At 45.8% G+C, this 20,076-nt stretch overlaps 1 protein-coding gene across 6 annotated transcripts in view; it reads left to right on the top strand.

Moving 5' to 3' along the window:
• LOC105469899 (EPH receptor B1) overlaps positions 1 to 20,076 on the top strand; it is a 448,737-nt gene that overhangs the window by 157,735 nt on the left and 270,926 nt on the right. The window contains exon 2 of one of the 6 annotated variants that reach the window (XM_024789170.2): positions 13,987 to 14,066. The exons of the other annotated variants lie outside the window; for them this stretch is intronic. Coding sequence (XP_024644938.1) covers positions 13,987 to 14,066 — 80 coding nt within the window. The remainder of the gene's footprint in view (positions 1 to 13,986; positions 14,067 to 20,076) is intronic. 6 annotated transcript variants of the gene reach the window in all.

The raw sequence follows: 20,076 nt of genomic DNA on the forward strand, positions 1-20,076 counted from the left end.
GAGAAGACTGCTTTCCCTTATTAAATTTTGCTTGGAACCTTCAAAGGTCCTGATTCTTTTACAACGAAGCCTTCCTATATGGACCTCAGAAATGACCACCTTAACCTTAATGAACCCCCAAGGTTGCCCTTAGTCCTTTGGGGCTTGAAGGCTGCATTAGCAACTTATTCTCTATTGTGAGCCTCCTGTCCGCTTCCCTCTCTGATGTCACCCCCACCCTGCCTGAGCACCAGACCAGCCTATGCCAGTTTACTTCCCCTCTTACCTTGCTTCCCTGACACCTGCGGGTGAAGTGCCAAGCACAGGCTTGTTAGTACCATCAGCTCTGCAATCCTTTGGACTCAGCTAATTGCCTGGGCCAGAACACTCACACAGCCTTTCTGAGGCCTGCTGAGAGTAGGGAGCTGCACCTTTGTGTCTTTATTGGATTTCTTGGTCCTGGTACCCATGATGGATGGTGTGGAAACAGAGGAGAGAGAGTGCCAGATCCCAGATCCAGTGATGAATCAACGTTGACAGTTTTAAAACCATCCCAGCCTGGTCCCACAGTCCTCCTCTTTGTGCCGTTGGTTGGGATGGGTCACTATCTTTGCCATTTGTCTGGATCTAAGTGGGGACCAAGGCACCAGGCCGAGTTATTAAAGGCACAGGTGCAGCAGCTATGTGGCATGCTCGCAGCAGTGCATGGTGGGTGATTTCTCTGGTTTTCAGAGGGCTGCCACACCACACTTGCTGGCTGGGGCACTCTCATTTTTCTCATTACATCCTGAGCAGAATGGCAGGAACCAGAGCTAGCATTATTGGTTCTGATTTAATTGGGTCTCTGGGAACAGGCTTTCATTTCTTTGGGCTAATTGGAACTTTTCTTTTTTAGAGGGTTTTGCTGTCCATGTAGCTTGTCAGCTACCTCCTGTGGCTGTCCTGAGAGGGCCTGTGAGGACAAATATGTAAATCCAAATTGTTTCTTTCCATTTCTCCTTCCCAGTCTCAATCCCCTCCTGAGTTTTGTTGGACATTTCTAATCTCTAGCTATTGTGAACATGGCTTGACTTTACAAACTACTTATTGCAAACTCATTGGAGGGTAGAGGAAATGGGGAACCCATGGCACCATCACTTGGCCACTTCAGAGGCACAGGAAGCCACATTTCTGAGAGTGGAGAGTGGCATCATGGGTCTTGTGGCCCAGCATCCTGGCCAAGGTCAGTGCCCTGGAAGGGAAGAGAAGGGCCTCTTACCCTTGTCTCAAGAAATTTCAGTTGAATCCTCTGAAATCTTTGCCCTTAACTCTGCTGGTAACTGGACTCTGACGGCTGGCAAGGGGACCTTCAGTCAAAAATGGTGATCTTGGGAAGACTCTGCACTCTTTGGTGGGGGTTGGGAAGTACATGTGGAGGTACTTGTTACTGGTCTCCATGGAAAGCCTTCAGGGAAAGGCTTTCCACTCATTTTTGGTGCTCACGGAGTGCTGCCAGATGGACACGGTGGCCATTCACAATGGTTTTGGTGTAGCCCACTTAGCACAATCATCATGAGGGCAGAAGCAGGCAGAATGGTGGATAACAGAGAATTGCAATTGAGACACAGTGAGCCTTCAACAGCTAGTTCTCTCCCAACACAGCCCTGAGAATTGGTGTCCTCTGAGCCTGGCTGGGCCAAATGCTGATGGTTCTATGATTCATACAGCTGTGCTGATTTGATACATCTTTTCTGCGTATGTGAAACTGGGACTTTATAGGGTGGCAGAAAGAATAATCCATCTCCTTCTGGTTCCATGCTATTTTTCCTGGAAGAACAGACTTTCATTATGGCCAGGGAACCGTATTTTCTTGGCTTTCACTTTGCTTCTGCGAAACCGTCGCCTGTCAAAATCATGGTGACCAGTCGCTTGGCTGTGCAGAGGCACCTGGAGACCAATTAGACAGCACAGCCAGCAAAGAGTGGTCCTGGCCTAGAGCTGTTTCTGTTGTGAAGAGCGTGGGTGGTGAGAAGAGAACAGGTGAGAGGGGAGTAGAGGAAGCCATGGGGAGAACTTGTGCATTAGAATGTATGGCAAGCGGCTCATGCATTTTTCAGAGGGTTCCTTGGCCTAAGGCCTGTTCCTGACATCCTTTCTGTACACACAGGCTGGTCCCATCAGGCAGAGTCACATCGGCCTTTTGACCTCATCTCACTAGTGACTCTGACCTCATCATGCATTTGTCTTTATAAAATTGTTAATTACTAGGAAAATGGCCCATCTACCCCAATTTCAAGTTGTGCTCATAGTGTAGCGGATTAATGAGAAATCATAGCTTTGTCTTCACTTCTCCCCTCTTCCCTGCTGAGGTTGGTGGCTAAGTCTGTTCTCTGTGTAGGTCCCAGGCAGCCTGGTCCTTCCTGTGCCAGGGAGGCCGAGTTGACTCTCAGCAGACCCTCTCTCTCTCTCTGTGCTGTGTAGCCTAAAATATTGCCTTAGCTGAAGTTGGACTGCAGGGAGGATGGGGAGGAGACTGGGGCTGTTAGAAGGAACCTGGCAGGGGCAGGCTCCTTATCTATGTGCTAGAAGCTTGGGGCCTGCAGTATCCCATAAGGATGTCCATGGAGGTGTCTCAGAAATAAGGCAGAGAAGATATGACTGTTATATCTTCTGTGACAGCCCCTGAGTGGCCAGATTCTAGCTGGAGCACTGTGCCTGTGTGCCCATGGATCTGTTCTTCCCCTGAGTGCTGCCTGAGGGCTTGGCTTTCCTTCCCAGGGCATAGTCCTTGGAGTTTCCAGAAGAAGCTGCTTCATTAGGCTGCCTCTTTAGCCACACTGGGGAAAAATGACAATGCTATGCATAATTCTCCCTGCCATCCTCTCTTGCCTCTGCCTCTGCCCCAGGTTGACCTTAGCTTGCTATTACAGAGGGCACACGCCAACTTATGGTGCCTAGGCCTTCATTGTCTGGGGCTGTCATGCACAGGAGGTGCAGGTGAATGAAAGAGGAAGGGGGTATGCTTGGGTGGAAGAGACCTAACCTAGAGATAGGGGCTGGTTTTAGTCTTGGCTCTGCTGAGAACTTGCTGTGTGGTTTTAGGTAAGTCCCTTTCTGTTGACAGTCATATCTTCTCTGCCTATTTCTCAGAGTGTGCGAAAACGGGTATGAGAATATTTTCTAAGCCGTGTCATGCTACATATTGCTAGGTGTCATTGTGCTTAAGCTCTGAATCATCCTTATTAAGAAAGTAAGATTCTGGGATGAAGATGGCATGGGACTCCCCCGTCCAGAGACACAGGTCAGCAGGAATCCTGAATTCCTAGTCATCACCTTCCTGCACCTGCCCAGGCCCAGCTCCATGACCGCCAAGCAGTGACAAGTGAAAACAGCAAAAAGGAATAAGCCACTGTTCCTCAACTGATCAAAGGGCCAGTTAACACATGTTTGAATGCTGTGGCTCACATGGCCTGCCATGAGGCAGGTGGTCTAGGCAGGTGGTCTTTGTGAAATGAAGGACCAAGTGGAGAGAGAAGACTCTCCAAGCCCAGGAGAGCCATGGTCTTCAGAACCAGCAGTTTTTGACCCCAGGGCAGGCAAGAGAACCCTCAGAAAGGTTTTACAAAGTGGCATCCCCAGTTGCCTCCTTCTGAGATGGTGATAAGTCTTGTATATGGCCCAAACATGGGAATTTTAAAAAATCCAAGAACCCCAGCTCTAAGCAGCAGACAGGACCATCTATGTGGCTAGTGTCCAGAAGAAAGGGACCCCAGGGTAGGTCACTGAAGATATTCTTGGGTTTCTGGGATTTGTAGACAGGATGAACCTGGGTGCCTGAGGGGATGAAGAAGGAGTCTGGGAGAGAGGACTGCAGGAGCAGGCTGACAGCTGGGTAAACCAAAAGCAAGGCCTACAGGCCACCACGAGGAAGGTATCCAGAGCATCACTACCCCTTGAGTAAAGGCTGGGGGCTGGGGAAAGCCATACAGGGCAGCCCTGAACAACCCAGAGTATCAACATGATGGCACAGCTAATAAAGCCCAAAAGGGGCTCTTGGCAGGGAAAAGAGGGGCAGATGCTGAGAACTGACTGTCTGGGTGTTATAGAAACAAATTTCCCTGAAGCTAGCCAGCACTAGCTGGGTCCCTAGGTACTGTCTTAAGAATGCCAGGGGTGCCACTACTGGTCCCAGCAGCATGGTCAAACCTGCAGGACTCCTATTTTCTGCTCAGTCCTACAGATTAGGGCTGGCAATGAGGATGCGTGACTTCAACTTGGAATCTGTGTGGGTTTTCTAGAGGGCTCTCAGATCGCCTATGACCATTCTGACTCTGGACATTGGTGGGGCCTTTACAACTCTAACAGAAGAACAGAACAGCTCTCGATGTGCCTGTCTTCCCATTTAGTGTCTCTCCGCAAGTTATGGCTGGTGATCCCACCTGCACTGCCTTAGGTTCTCCTCTTGTCAGACACTTGCTTGCCCTCTCCCTGAAGGTCTCCCCTCCTTCCTAGCTGCTTCTTCACTCCTCCCCCCCCTCCAAGTGGGGACTTTTTTCTTTAGTAAAAAAACCTACATGTAAATTCCTTCATGCCTGGAAACCCAAGGGACGTTTTGAACCTTTCAACAGTTTCTGCACCTTTGTCAGCTTGAGCAGCTGAGATGAGCCACTTTATAAGCCTGGGGGAGTTGAGATGAAAAATTTGCAGGATTTGAAAGTGGAAAAAATACTTCTAATTTAGCTCTTCTTGGAAAAAGAGGTTTTCAGGGCCTGCTTCCATCTCCCTTAGGGTTGCTGATCCCAGCTCCGGGCTCCCTCTGCCTCCTAATGCTGAGCTGCTGAAAGAGAAGGTGAAGAACACGAAGGAGTGTGTGTGTGTGTGTGTGTGTGTGTGTGTGTGTGTGTGTGTGGTGTGTGTGAGGCCTCAGTGCTGGAAGCCACATTCGAGGGCACCTCTGCTCTCTCGGTCTCATCAGCGGTTGGCTGGTGAGTGAGGGGGAAACCACAGCCCAGACAGCCTCCTCTCAAGCCCCAGGGAGACTGGCTCTGTTCAGGGCCAGGGGAGGCCAGGGTCATTAACACCGCAGCCCTGTAACATGAGCTTCATAATAGGATTTCCCAACAGGCTATTTCATTTAGAACCTCTCGGGCCTCCTCTGCTCCCCGTGGTGGCCCTACCCAGCGACCCCCAGAGAGGAATCAGATGTAACTGGCTGTCTGTAATCGACTGTGACACCGGCATGAGCAACAGCACAGGGAGCTGGAAGGATGCCCCTCTGCAGCATGGACTCCAGGATGCCAGGTTCTGGAGATGGCAGAGGATGCCAGGCGGGAGTTTCAGTTCCAAACCCCCTTGTACTCTGCAGCATCACCCTTTCTGCCTTTGAGACACAGGGCTAGAAGCATCCAAATTCCACTGGTGTTGAGCAAATAATCGTGAATCTTCCAGGCCATTGTTAGAGCTCCTGATCACGATTTGGCAGCGTCCCATGCATGAGAGCTGCCCTAGGTGGATTTTGTTTGAACTTGGTCATCCATGACTTAATATTTATGTATTATCAAAGATGATGACAGAGACATCATATGGTTATTACTGAGGTGGGGTGGGTAGTGGGAACATCGCCACATCAGGAGTCCAATAGGGGCCCTAATGCCACCATTTTCATCACCAACATCTGCCCGTGAAGACCTCTGGGGTCTGAAACTGCTGGAGTGAGTGGTGTGGGGATGCTGAGAGACTGCCTCATTTATCCACAGAGAGGGGTCTGCCAGGGAGCATTTTTGGGCACCAGTCTAGAGAGCCATGGCTAGTTAATGTTAGCATTGGGATTAGAACTCAGGTCTAGAGAGGCCACTGTCTGTCTCCACTTCTGAGACTAGATTTTGCTAAAAATAGCCATCCTTTAAAGCACACCATGTATTTTCATGAATATCTAACTTCTCTCAACTGTCTCTCACAAATGACTCTCTCTCTTGTATTTTTATACCTTATTTCTTCTGGGAATTCTGGTGGTTCTGCGGTTACACATTTCTGCACTGTCCCTCTGCACAGGACTCCATGTCCACTATCACCATCTCCTTTTTAATCCCACTAGGGGCAGCTCCATCTCTTCAGAGAGCTCTGACATGTTAAGCTGCTTATGAACCATCTAGATAGTATACAGCCCCTCAGAGGGCAATCTCAGGCTCACCAGGGAAGAAAAGACTCTGAGGTTTTGTGCTTACAGGAAAGGGCAGAGGGAAGGAAGGGAGCTGCGGACTGAGGGATTGTGTGTCTCTTATTTGTATCAAGGACCCGGCATGGGCCTGTGAGGGCTGTATCCTAGCTCAGTCAGGGCTGTTGTCAGACTTATCCTTTGCTTTTGGTCCCCATCTCTCGCTGTGGCTGGACAGTCCCTTTCTGCAGAATTTGAGCACAAGCATCTGCACAATTTTTTCTTTTTTTTTTTTTGCATGGATGGAGACTCACCACTTTTCAGTTTGAAACATGGAGATGAAAAATTATACTGAATCCAAGCCTGCCTGCAGTGTAGTCTTTTGGTTCTGGGCCCTTAGGAGCTCTGGGAGTCTGAGTTCTGTTTCCACTGCTTTTGGCCATTGATGAGTTGCGTTGACAGGGCCTTAAGACCTGGGTCTCCCTCCGTGCAGTAGGGTGAAGAAGACTGGAAAGAGCCACTTCAGGGCTGTTGCAAATGGAGAAGGAATGCACCTCAAACACTGACAAACCACCCAGGAACAAGCCTTATTTTGCCAACAGGGCTTTGACAGGCATGTTGAGAGAGGTGCAACCTTGCCTTTCCCTAGGAGAAGGGTCTCTGGCTGTAAATGTTCAGTCTAAACAAAGAGCTTGAGTGCTCTGGCAAGGCTGTTGAGCCCCCATTTTTGTTTCAAGGGCCAGTTAATAATACTGAGCAGGCAAAGTCTGGGGAGTTGTGGTTTAATCCAGAAGAGTATGGCTGGGTCTGTTTTGGGTCCCATAAGCCATCCATGAGGCAGAGAGTATCTCATCTTCCTATGTACCCACCTAGCCTGCTGCAGGATGAGTCTGTGAAGCTGCAGGTATGTTGGACTCATCCTCTTGTGTTTGCATGGCCAGGGAGGCCAGGAAGAAATGAGCTTAGCTACAATAGGGCCCTGGAGAGGTTGGTGAGAAGGAGGCATTGTTGAGAGCCTCAGGAAGCCTCCTGGAATCACTGGGCGTACATTTGGGCCAGCAAGGCCAAACCCAGCCCTAATGAGTCTTTTCACTGAGAGTAGGACCTAGTTCATTAGAAAGGCTGCAGAAGGAAACAGGCATTTTGGTTTCTGGCTTTTCCCTGGCCTCTATCTGGAGTAGCCTACTCACCTTCAGGGTCCCTGCGTCAGCCCACATTCCTGGTCAGAGCTGGAGTCCCTGGGTCTTAGGGTGTGGTCCTTGGGGCCCACTCTGATCATCTCCTTGCAGACCTCAGCAGTTCTGACCTTCTCCTTCCTCATTCAAATTGGATTCCACTCTTTAGGTCATGCGGGTTGGATGGTCCCATGTCTTTTCTTTCTTCAGCTACTTATTGGGCACCAACTGGTACTGGGCCCTATATGCTTGTACATGAGATTCAGCAGTTTTTCTTCCAGGAATGTGTTGCATTCTTAGCTCTTAGAAAGTGTTTGCAACGTCCAGAGGATGCTGGGGCTGCAAGTGGTGCTGTTGCCCTGGAGAACCTGATGAAGCATGGCTACATCTGGCTAGATAAAGCCTCAAAGGACAGCGAGTCAAGCACACCCCATGACACTTAACTTTGCTCTTCCACAGTGGTCCTCAGCCTAATTTTAGACACTTCTAGGGATGGAGCACCCGCACTTCCCAAGGAAGCCTGGTTAATTTCTGAACCTTTCTTCCTTGGAGTGGAACTTTTATACAAATCTCCACTCATGCAATTGATCTTTTTTTGTCGTTACTGAAAACATTTTGAATAGGTAATGTATGTGAAAGGTCAGTTTCCCTCCACTGTGGTTGTCACCAGGCTCTCTCATTGTCAGTTTCTAATACTCTCTTGCAGAGAGTTGATGGATTTTGCAACTTTTCCCCCTTGTGTAGGAGCACACTACAGCGGACTTTGCACCTAGTTTCCCCATCTCTCTTCTCAGTTAACACTGAAATTTAACAGTAGTTTGGTTGTATTACATATAGATCTGCCTCATTCTTTCCAATGAGTGTTATTATTTTATTACATGAATATATTTTACTTAATTGGTCATTTATATACATTTAGATTGTTTTCTCTCTTTTGCTATTTCCGAACAATGTTGCAACAGAGATCCTTGTGCATTAATCTTTGCACCTATATGTGAGTATATCTGTGAGAAAAATTAATTAATTTATTCAATGAATATTTATTGAGGATTTTCTATGTGCCAAGCGCTTTCCTAAGCACTAAGAATGCAGTAAATTCTCAGAAGTAAAACTGCTGAATAAGAGTATATAAATTTTTAATTTTGATAGATATTCCCAAACTGTCCTACCCCGAAAGATATTTTCTACCAATTTTTGTTCACACCAGCAGTGTTTGAGAATTCCTGTTCCCTATACCTTTGCCAAGATAATAAAATATCAATCATTTTTATCTTTGCCGATCTGAGAGGTGAAAAATGGCATCCCATTGTTGTTTCCATTTGCATTTGACTTTGCAAAGTTCCATAAAATGCCCTGTTCAAGAACTGAGACTCAAGCATTCCAACAGAATACATTAAGTTGGGTGTGTTTGTGTGCTGCAGGCAGTTTGGGGCCCGGTCTGCCCTTCACTCTCTTCTGTCCCATTCCTTCCAACCCTCCATCATCCTCTGTATGTACTCTTTGTCCATCTCTAGTATCAGGACATTTTGACACATGCCTCCCACCGATTTTGGCACTTCCCAAGCTGTGGTAGGTGAAATGTCTGCAGATGGGACAGGACAAGTGCAGGTGCTTGAGGCTGGAAGACCACCCCATTCTCATAGTCCAGTCTCAGGAAGGCTGACTCTTCCTGGTTTGCTAAGAAACACACCTTGCTTTTCCCATCTGTCTTCTCCTGCCCCTGGGCCTGTTTCGGGGCTTCCTGCCCTGCCCCATGCATCTCTCAGCTCTCACCTTTTGGCCCTTCACCCCGCATCCTTTCCTTTAACTTTCCCAGCTTACCTCTGGGGCCTCTGGCCTCAGCTCACCATGTTGACACCTCCATGGCCACACCTTCCTAGATCACCAGCCCTCTGCCCTCCCCTCCTCCCACCTCCTCTTCATTTCTTCAGCCTTCACCAGACCTGCTGTCCCTTCCCCAGCAGCCCCAAATCAGTCTCATCCCCTTCCCTGATCAGGTGTCTACCCTCTACTGGAGCATACACCTTCCCACTCTGCTACTCTGCTGAAGCCCAGGCCTTGTCTCTGCCAGGGGTGTTGGCTCAGCTCTGGGCTGTTGCTTGCTGCAGCTATGTGTATGCCTGTTTGGTTTTTGTCCCCCTGCTCTGTGGCAGCTCTTTCTGTCTGGGGCCATGCACTCCCTACCTCTCTTACTTACCTCAGTTTCCCTTTCCCCTCCCTTCCCCTCCTTTCCCTTCTTAGACCTTCTCTTGCTCCTTCCTTCCTTCCTTCCTTCTTCAGTACTTTTCTTCTAAAATAAATATATTCACGTTAAAAAGTGAGTTAATTTAAAGAAAAATAATAAATAATAATAATACATTTAAAACTTGCTACATATAAGTATGGCAAAAAGGAATAAAGATAATAGGCAAACGACTGATATTTGAAAAGAATGTTGATGCCCAGTTTACCTGGGCTAGGAGAGCAGCTTATGTACTCTTTAGTATAGCCCCACATTCCACTGCCACACCCTAGTGATGGTTATATGATAGTTATGACCCGGATGTGGAGCACACTTCTGGATTGGCTTCCATCTTGTGTCGAAATGCTGATACCGTGTGGCTGTCATTTATAAAGCACTGACTGTGTGCTAGATGCTCTGCCAAATTCTTGTTCTGCATTATCTCTTAAATCCTCACAGAGCTTTATGAGGTACATGTGATTATTAGCCTCATTTTTCCATTGAAGATACCGAGGCACAGAGAAGCTAAGTAATTTTCTCAAGATCGTATGAGACAGGACTCTGAGGCCCTGCTGGTAACCACTATTCTCTATGCCTCCCAAGCTAAAGAAGAGCCAAGATTCACTTAGGGGTAGATTTCTGATTTTTGATGGGAGTTGGCATCAGTGTTCCATTTGGACTAAGGTGTAAGCCTTTACTAACATGCACAAAGAAAAGTCATCAGAGTTTGATCTACATTTGGGGACTTCATGGATAGTGTTCATTTCCCATTGGTAAGGGATGAACCGGGAAGTTCATGGAGTGATCATATTCACTGGTGAGAGTGAACTGAAGTCACTGTCACTGCACGTGTCACCTGCATCATCATGCCCAGCTCACATTCTCATTCCTCTTCTCCCTAAGCTTCTCAGGGGCAGTGGCCATGCATGATGCATCTCTGAATTCCTGCTTGCTCTGTGCCATCTGTTAAATGAAAACAGAACACAACACATTGAAAACAAAACTTGTGGAAGGAGAATGCTAGCTGAGAAGGGAGAGTCTTTGCATTAGGATGTGTAAGAAAACATCCCAGCAGCATTGAGTAGAGGGAGCTCCAAAGAAACTGGGGAGGAATCAGGCACAAGGCTTGCACTTGTGGAGGTGATGATGGCAGAACCAGATGGAGGCAGTAACCAGTGATGGCAGAGGCCTTGTCTGTCTGTTGTCCAATATAGTGACACATTGTGCACAAACATACAGAACAAAAACAACAGAATGGTCGCAAGCCCATACGTTATGAAACTCTTTCACTAAAAGTTGGTGATAATGTCTCAGTTTGACAGAGGACATAAGGTCAGTGCAACGTGTGTATTTCAAGTGGAAAATGACAATCTGCTCTTTGCACAAGATGGATAGAGCTTCTCATTGAAATTGTATGGAATATGCAAGAACTCTGCCAAATCATGAACTTGGCAAAAATGTGCCTGTTCTGGGAATTAGGCGATTTCAGGGCTTCCATTTGGTTTCTGGGTCTGTCACACACATGCCCACATGGATCTGAATGTGGAGGCCCTTGTGACTTCAGGCTTTGCTTTGCTTTTTCTCACTGGCTCTGTTTGTCTTTTCCCTCTGCATCTTTGGTCAAATTTGTCTGCTCTGTTTTCTCTTCTTTTCCTCCATTTATTCTGTTCTCTTGTCTGTCTTCTCTTTAGACTTGATTCGAAAAGAGGGAAAAGAAACATGTGTTTCTTTGGTAGACTCTTAATAAGTGAATGGCTATTTCCATTCATTGTTTTTATTTTGTCTCTAGCAATTTTAAAAATGAACTCTTTTAATAGTAAAATACAGGAAACCAATGATTATCATTGAATCGATAGCAAATATCACAAGTGATTTTGTCATCAAAATAATTAATAATCACATTTGGACAATAAGATCATTAATTAAAAAGAACAGTAGCTTTAAAAAATTTTAAAGTGTCTTTGTAGGATGCCTTCCTTCTTTCTTCTCATTATTTTTCTGAAGCATTCTTTGCTTGCTTCACCTTCTTCAGCCCCATTCTTGATTACTTTTGGCTTATGAGAATTATTTCAAGCTCCCTTTTCTTCTAACATAGTTTGCATCTTTCATTCCAGATACTCATTAAGAACCAGTAGCCAAAGCTGTTCATTGTTGAATTTTACATACCCGATGAGAGTGACTGCTTCCACCTTGCAGGATGACGTTGCTCCTTCCCCTGCTCTACCTACCCTGCCTATCTCTGCCTACCTACCCTGCCCACTTATCTAAGAATTCCCTCTAGGGCCAGGCGAGGTGGCTCATGCCTGTAGTTCCAGCACTTTGGGAGGCCATGGTAGGAGGACTGCTTCAGCTCCGGAGTTGGAGGCTGAAGTGAGATATGGTAGTGCCACTGCACTGCCGCCTGGCTGACAGAGTGAGACCCTGTCTCTAAAAAAAAAAAAAGAGAATTTCCTCTAATAAAGACAGTTATTTTGGAGAGTGTTTTATTTGTGGAGGTTGCTTTTCTCAATCATTTTTTCTCTGACCCCCATCAAGGGGTCAACTACCTTTCTGCCTGCCTGTAGAGAGAGCCTAAATTCGAGTTAACCATGTCTAAGCAGTGCAGCAGCCCTCCCACCACCACCTCCACGTTGAGCACTTTCTGCAGCCCTGGGGGCTACCGATTGACTACTCAGAGAGCTGATAGCCTCAGTGCACAAGTCACACTGACTTGGACATCCACACAACCACTTCTTTGGGAGGCAGAAGTGCCTGCACCTGTGCATCCCAGAGGTTGGTGGCCTTGACTCTCTGATCTGCTTCCCCAGTGGCCATGCCTCTTCAGGTCTTTTCCCATCTCCTGCCTTCCCTGCCTGTAGCTGTTCACTGGCCCTTCCTTTCAGGCCACAAAGGGCTCTGTAGACAGAAGCTGTGTGCTGTTTGCCAACACCGCGCTGGGTACACAGAGGGGCGAGGGAGAGGCCATCTGCTCGCTCCTTTCACACAGACCTTTGCTTTCTCCTTTTCACTCTCCTCCTTCTCTCTGTCTTTGAATGAGAATACAAAAATTTTTTTAAAGCAGTTGCTAATTAGAGCAAGAGAATGAGAGTGAGCCTGGAAGAGAGACATAACAGAGAGGCCAGCCCCCGTGCAAATCAGCCGGCTTTTAAGAGCCAGTGAGGAAAGAGACAAGGAGGGGGCCTTGACAGGGCTTGGGAAGGATATTTTGACAAAATAAGCAACAAAGCTTCTTCAGAATGGCAAAGAGGGCTTTGTCTTAACCTCCTATCATAAAAGGGGAGGAAACAAGAAATGACAGAGAGTTTCTTGTGAACTCCCACTGCCAGCCTCCACCTACCCTGGCTCTTCTTGTCTTTTTCACTCCCTCAATAGCCCAGTAAACAATAGTCTCTATTTAGGGACATTTAAGTGTATCCTTTTATTGATAATTTTTGTTCTGGCTGATAGAGAGTGAGCAATTGGTGGCTTCTCTTCCCAGGCAGGCCTGGCTTCCCCAGGCAGGGAGCTTGCCCTTGCAGGAACTGCTAAGTCACCAGGAAGTCCAAGCTTGGAAAATATGTCCCAACAAGTCAAAACTTTCTTTCAGGATTTTGTCCCCATCACTCTACCCTATTCTTGGTTCACCTAGTGATTTCTTTTCCCATCTGCATTCCTGCCATTCTGTTTGCCCAGAGCAGCCTTGATATTTGGTGCTGAAGTGCCTGCCCAGTGCAAGGCCGGGGGAATGGCAGTCAGTGTTAGAACAGGGCCCCACTCTGGCCCTGAGTTCTGAAAACCCACTCATGCTCAAGAAGGTTCTGGCCACCACAGCAACCAGGGATGGGGGCACCTGCATGGCAGCTCTGCCATGGCTTAGAATAGAGCCGCCTTGTCCTTTATTCAGCCAGCCTCACTCTAAAGGCTGGGAGGTCCCAGAAGGACCAACTTCAGAGAGTTGTGAGGCAGAGGGAGGGACACATGGTGACAAGACTCCTCTAGAGATGCATTTTCTCCAGGCATGAGATGAATGGACTGATGGCCCAGATATATAAAGACTTTTAAGTAAGTGCTATGCACATTGAAAAACTTAGGTCATTTTCTGATTTCATGTGAGTGTAAAAAAATGAAAATGAGAGTGGTGGAAGCCTCATCACAATACACACTGGTACTAACTAGTCAGGGAGGAAGAAAGGAAAAGGAAATGGAACCTGGGAAGACACGTGCTATGGTTTGAATGTGTCCCCCAAAAGTTTGTGGGTTAGAAACTTGGTCCACAATGCAGCAGTGTTGAGAGGTAGGACCTTTGCAAGGTGATTGGATAATGAGAGCTCAGCACTCATGAATGAATTAATCCATTCATGGATGAATGAGTTATCAAGGGAGTGGGTTAGTTATTACTAGAGTGGATCCTATAATAACTATATTACAGTGGTTATATTGTTACCATTTTGGCCATCTCTCATGAGTCCCTCACCATGTGATGCCCTGCACCACTTCAGGGCTTTGCAGAGTCCCCACCAGCAAGAAGGCCTTCACCAGAAGCAGCACCTTGACCGTGGACCTCCCAGTCTTCAGAACTGTAAGCAATAAATTCCTTTTTCTTTATTAATTACCAAGTCTCTGGTTTTTAGATATAACAACAGACTTTGTCTTTAGTCCTAAGACAAAAGGATGATAATTGATTTATCCTCTTTCATTGGTGACTTTTTAAGGTGATGGATGCATTAGAAGAATATCCCACTGGAGTCTGTTGGAAAAAATCTGCTCATTCTGAGATGAGGTCTCAAAGTGGACTTTTCAGGAGTCCACACTCAGTGGACCTCTCTCTAACACACAATGTGTCTCCCTGAACCCTCAGTGCAGTCTATCTTGGCCCTGTCCAAGGACCTCTCTAGAAAGCAAGGGCGTGAGTCAATGTACCATGCAACTAGCTAGGGGGGAAAAGGCTTTAGAGAAAACAGCCATAGAAGTATAGTTTTTAAGAGCTGGTAGCTTGAGTTGTTGAATCCTGGATCTGTGTTTATTAATGGAGTGACTTGTCTGAGCCTCAGTATATTAAATGATGACATAACAGCACTGAGCTCATGTTTGCTGTGAAGATTTTATGAGAATCTGCATGTGTAGAGCTGAACAAAAATCTTGACACCTTGCAAAGGTTTAAAAATGGATGTTGATGTCAACATTTTTATTATTAAACAAGCCAGGAGGTAATTTTCTGTCTATCTTTGGTTGAACCATATATGAACTGTGGGAAGAACGTAAAAAATTTAAAGAGATCCAGTAAATATCAAGAAGGCTTAGGCAACATGATCTGGTTCATAGATAGATAAAATGTTTTAAAGTAGAGCCCCTGAAGATAGTGGAAGCCATCCATCTAGTCATAAATGCTACGGGTTGTCCAGTTTGTTACTGCAAGATTAACTTGTTTTTTTGTTAACGTTTTTTAATTTTTGTGACTCTAAATTCTATTTTTAAAAGTTATAATACAAAAAATTTGACTTCTTGACTTAAGTAGACAGTTTTATGAATTTTGATACATGCATAGATTTGTGTAATCAGTATCACAATTGGGATACCAAGAGCTCCTTTCTGCTACCCCTTTATAGTCGCCTCTTTTTCCATCCTCCACCCCCAGGGCAACCAGTGATTTGTTTTTCATTATGATTGTATTGTCTTTTTAAATGAAATGATGCATTATGGCAACCTTTTGAGACTGGCTTCTTTCACTCAGCATAATGCCTGTGAGACTCATTTAAATTGTATCATGTAGTAATAGTTTGTTGCTTTTAATTGCTGAGTAGTATTTCATTGTATGAATGTACCATAATTTGTGTATCCATTTGCTTGTCAAAGAGAGTGTGGATTGTTTCCAATTTTTGATTATAACTAGAGGACATACATTTTCATTTCTTTAGGGCAAATACCCAGGCAAGGACTTATTGGGTCATATGGAAATTGCATATTTAACTGCTAGATCATTTTTCAGGGTGCCTATACCATTTTCCATTACCATTAGCGTCAGTGTGAGAGTTTCAGTTGTTCTGCCTCCTTGGCAGCACTTGGTATTATCAGTATTTTTTAATGTTAGCCATTCTACTATGTGCATCATGGTATCTCATGGTGATATTAATTTGCATTTCTCTAGTAAATCATGCTGTTGATGATCTTTCATGTGCTTGTTGCCATCTGTTTATGTTTATCCTCTTTTGTGAAGTGTCTGTTCTAGGTTTTTGCCCAAGTTTCAATTAGGTTGTTTGCGTTGGTGTCTTTCTTTCAAGTTTCAAGAGTTCCTCATATATTTTGGATATAAGTCCTTTTATTGAATATGTGATTTGCAAATATTTTCTTTCAGTCTGTAACTTATCTCTTTATTCTCTTAATAATGTCTTTCACAAAGCAAACATTTTAAAGTTTGATGAAGTCCAGTTAATCCATATGTTCAAGTTTATCTAACCAATTATTTTTCACCTGAGCCAGATCAAATTCAATAATTCTTTGCCTAACCTTGGCACAAAGATTTTCTTCTCTGCTGTCTTCTAAAGTTTTAGTTTTATGTTTTACATTTAGGTCTATAATCAATTTGAGTTAATTTTTGTTGAAGGTATACAGTTCATTTTATCATCATTTTGCCTATGATGTCCAGTTATTTCAACATGGAGAGAGCTGTGTAAGTGGCTCTTTCACTTTTTCCAAGCCTTTACTTGAATATTATGTTCTCAGGAGCCCTCCCCTGACCACTACTCCCAGTGTGAATCACCTTCAGCAGCCTCCCGTCTCCCTCCATGGCTTTGTCTTACTTCATGGCACTTACTATCATGTAAGCTTTACTGATTTATGATGTGTATTATCTGTCTTTCCTCACTAGTATGTAGGCTTTACGAGGGCAGGGGTATTTCAGTGTGTATGTGTGTGTGTATGTAGGGAAGGGGTCTGCTTGTTAACTGATGTATCCTGAGTGATTAGCACGCATTTGAAGAATGAAGAGGCTGGAGTCCCCTAGGCCATACAGTTTCCGAGATCCACAGTGTAGGGACAGTTGCTGAGGCTCCAAGGCCAGCAGCAGCTATCAGATGCGAGCTGGACTCTGTCTCACATGTTCATCAGGCGAAACAGGTTTGTCACAGTTAATACTCTGAAGCTCTTCTCTCACCCACCTGCCTACCATATTGAATGAGGCTAATAAGAACATAAACAGTTAAACCGTTTTCCTCCTCAGTCTTAAATTATTTGTTCCTTGAAATATAAGCTTTATCATTTTTTCACCCCGATACCTCTTGAAAGAAAGGAAGTGCTCTAATGCCCTGGGAAAATAATCTTAAATTCTAATCAGCCCTCAATCCTGGGTGTTAGAAGTGACTCATAGATGAGGTGGTGGGCAGGATGGAGGGGAGAGCTGTTTAGGAGGCAAAGTTGGCTAGAATGGAAGCTTTCAACTGGCTAACAGTGCTTCAACTCCAACAGTGAGGCTTAACTTATCAAGTGTGGGGCCCAGGGAATCTGAGATGCAAACAGCACAAAGATACAGAGAGACCAGAAGAAAATAGGCAGATTAAATGAACTGGGAGTGGGCTTAGTGGATTCTTGTTCCCTGCAAATGGAGCTCCTCCTCTTCATTCTGACCTTACCCTGAGTTCCAATTTACATTCCTCACCAGTGGCATCATTTTGCCCTTGGTCTTTCCAGTAGTAGGTAGAGTGGATGTGTGACATGCCGTCTCCCTGGGGTCTGCTCTGGAATTTGTAGGAGGAGCTTAGGGACAACAGTCTGGATGGAAGGGTGGATGGAGCAAGGGCAGCTGGACTGCCTCTGCACAGCAAGCACACTGTTCTTAATGTCAGTGTTTATTTGTAGTGCAGGGGGCACTGATGGGAATAGGATGAGAGGCAGGCCCTGACTGGTGAGGGCTGGTGTGAAGCATTTGCAGAGGTTGCTGGTCCTTCTCCTTCCTCAATGCAGGGACACTAGTCCCTTTAGATACCATCCCATCTCCCACCCCAGCAGGATGCCCTGCAGGTTCAGCAGATCCTGTCAAACAGCCCTATTCTTTGATTATCTCTGAACAGCTAAGGCTCCTGGTCTGTTTGAAATTGGGTCACATACTATGTTTGTTCTCAGAAAAGCAAACTCATGTTATCTTCTGTTTCCATCTCATTTTCAGCACTGGATTGATCAAGTTGGCTAATATTCTTTTTTGATAAATTTGTTTCAGTTCAATGGGAGGAGCTGCTGATTTTTAGTCATCAGACCTATGAGGGTGAGAGGAACTTAACTTGTAATATTTCTTAAATGATACTTTAATGAAGACTCCCATTAACACTTACAATAATTCACAGAAAAGAAGCCCAAGCAGAGCTGGCTGAAATGTCTTCCTTAAATGAAGGTCTTAATTACAGATCAGAAACAGAAACTAGCGTGTCTGCGAGTTGCCTCTCCCCTGTGTGGACCAGTCCTCATGGCCACACCTGCCTCCCAGGGCTCCCCTAAGAGAAGAGGCAGTCTCTCTTCACCTGTCCTTTTCCCTTCCTTCCCCTTCTTTTCCTTCTCCTTCAGAGCATCCTTGCTATGAGTCAGTGCTGCATGTGGGGCTTCTTAACTGTACAAAGAGCATCTGGATCTTGGGGTCTTTCTCTAAGAGTGTGTGTGTGTGTGTGTGTGTGTGTGTGTGTATATAAATATATATCATATATGTGTTTATAGAAATTTGTATATAAATATATAAGTATATTATATATCTTTTATATAACATATATTAAAGAGGTAATATATATTATATATGTATTATGAATATAAAATATATGTTAAATGTATATAATGTATATATATATATTTTTTTTGAGACGGAGTCTCGCTCTGTCGCCCAGGCTGGAGTGCAGTGGCACAATCTCGGCTCACTGCAAGCTCCGCCTCCCGGGTTCACGCCATTCTCCTGCCTCAGCCTCCCGAGTAGCTGGGACTACAGGCGCCCGCCCCTGCGCCCGGCTAATTTTTTCTATTTTTAGTAGAGACGGGGTTTCACCATGGTCTCGATCTCCTGACCTTGTGATCCGCCCACCTCGGCCTCCCAAAGTGCTGGGATTACAGGCGTGAGCCACCACGCCCGGCTATATAATGTATATTAAAGAGGTAATGTCAAAGCAGGGTTGCAAAAATTGCAGTAGTATTTGTATTCAACAAACAAATACTTTTAACACAAAAATCGCAATACTGTGTGTTATACTGCAAGAAGAGACTTGCCAGTTGTATAAAATGTATACATGCACATGGCCCAAGAGGCAGGCTGGTTGGATAATGGGACACAGTTTGAAGTTGTGGATGGACTTCTCATTTCAGTCCTGTGAGTGTATTTCACTCAGTGTGAATTTGAGGCCTTTCTTGAATGGGAGCAGGTCAAATGGCCTTCCTGCCTTGTTGTGACAACCCTATTTGGCCCCAGAGTCTGGGTGGGTGGGCAGCTCTGACAGAGGTATGTCCGTTGTGCTCCTGCACACCCCAGGTTGGGCCTCAGCTGCCCATCTCTGGCCTAGGGGGTTTGACCTGGCTTCCCTTCTTGCTCCCTCCACAGCCTGGATAGGTGTTGAGCAATAAGGCATTGGAGTCTGGTTCAGACCATAGATAAATCTGGCACAGTTACTTACCTTTCTTGGGTGTGGGGAATGTGTCCTCCTGCAGGAGCTCCAGCTGTGGCACACCGTGTAGCCTCAAGTCTTCAGCCCTTTCCAAGGGCAGACACACAACAACAGGATTGCTTTCTCTGGCTATATTCACTGGCTCCCTTGCCTTCTTCAGGGATGGGGACAGTAGGAACCTGATAGTGAAGGGCAGGGTTGACCAACAAGGTCCAAAGCAAGTTTCTGGCTCAACCTGGAAGAGATGCCCCCTGCTTCTTTATTATGGCAACCAATGGTAGGTCTGGCAGTGGGAGAGGAGCTGAGCGGAAGTGCTCCTTGTCTGTCTTCTAGTCTTTGTTGTTGTTGTTGTTGTTGGAGATGAAGTCTCACTCCCGTCGCTCAGGCTGGAGTGCAGTGGCACGATCTTGGCTCACTGCAACCTCCACCTCCTGGGTTCAAGCGATTCTTTCTCCTTAGCCTCCTAAGTAGCAGGAATTACAGGCATGCACCACCATGCCTGGCCAATTTTTGTATTTTTAGCAGAGACGGGGTTTCGCCATGCTGGCCAGGCTAGTCTTGAACTCCTGACCTCAGGTGATCCACCTGCCTTGGCCTCCAAAAGTGCTAGGATTACAGGCGTGAGCCACCGCGCTTGGCCTGTCTTCTAGTATTAAAAAATAAATTATGTGAGCAGAATTAAAATGCCCAGAGTTGGTAGGAGTGGGATAGGGTAAGGCTTGTCAAAAAGCCTTGGGAGAAAGCATTTCTGGAATACTCAATCCTAGAGAAAGCCTCTGCAGCTGCAGGATTCAAGGCCTGGCCTGGAGAGTGTACCTTATTCCTTTAGGGAAATGCTGAGAAGTTTTGTGTGACCTGGAAAAACAAGAGGAGCATGTCTGCAGGAGAGATGACCCAAAGGCCAGCAGGAAGTTGGTGATTTGCCTGGAAGGCAAGTCTTCAGAGAGTGCTGTGGAGTGATAT

Source organism: Macaca nemestrina, chromosome 2 (assembly GCF_043159975.1).
Source record: "Macaca nemestrina isolate mMacNem1 chromosome 2, mMacNem.hap1, whole genome shotgun sequence".
In the NCBI taxonomy this organism is placed as follows: Eukaryota; Metazoa; Chordata; class Mammalia; order Primates; family Cercopithecidae; genus Macaca; species Macaca nemestrina.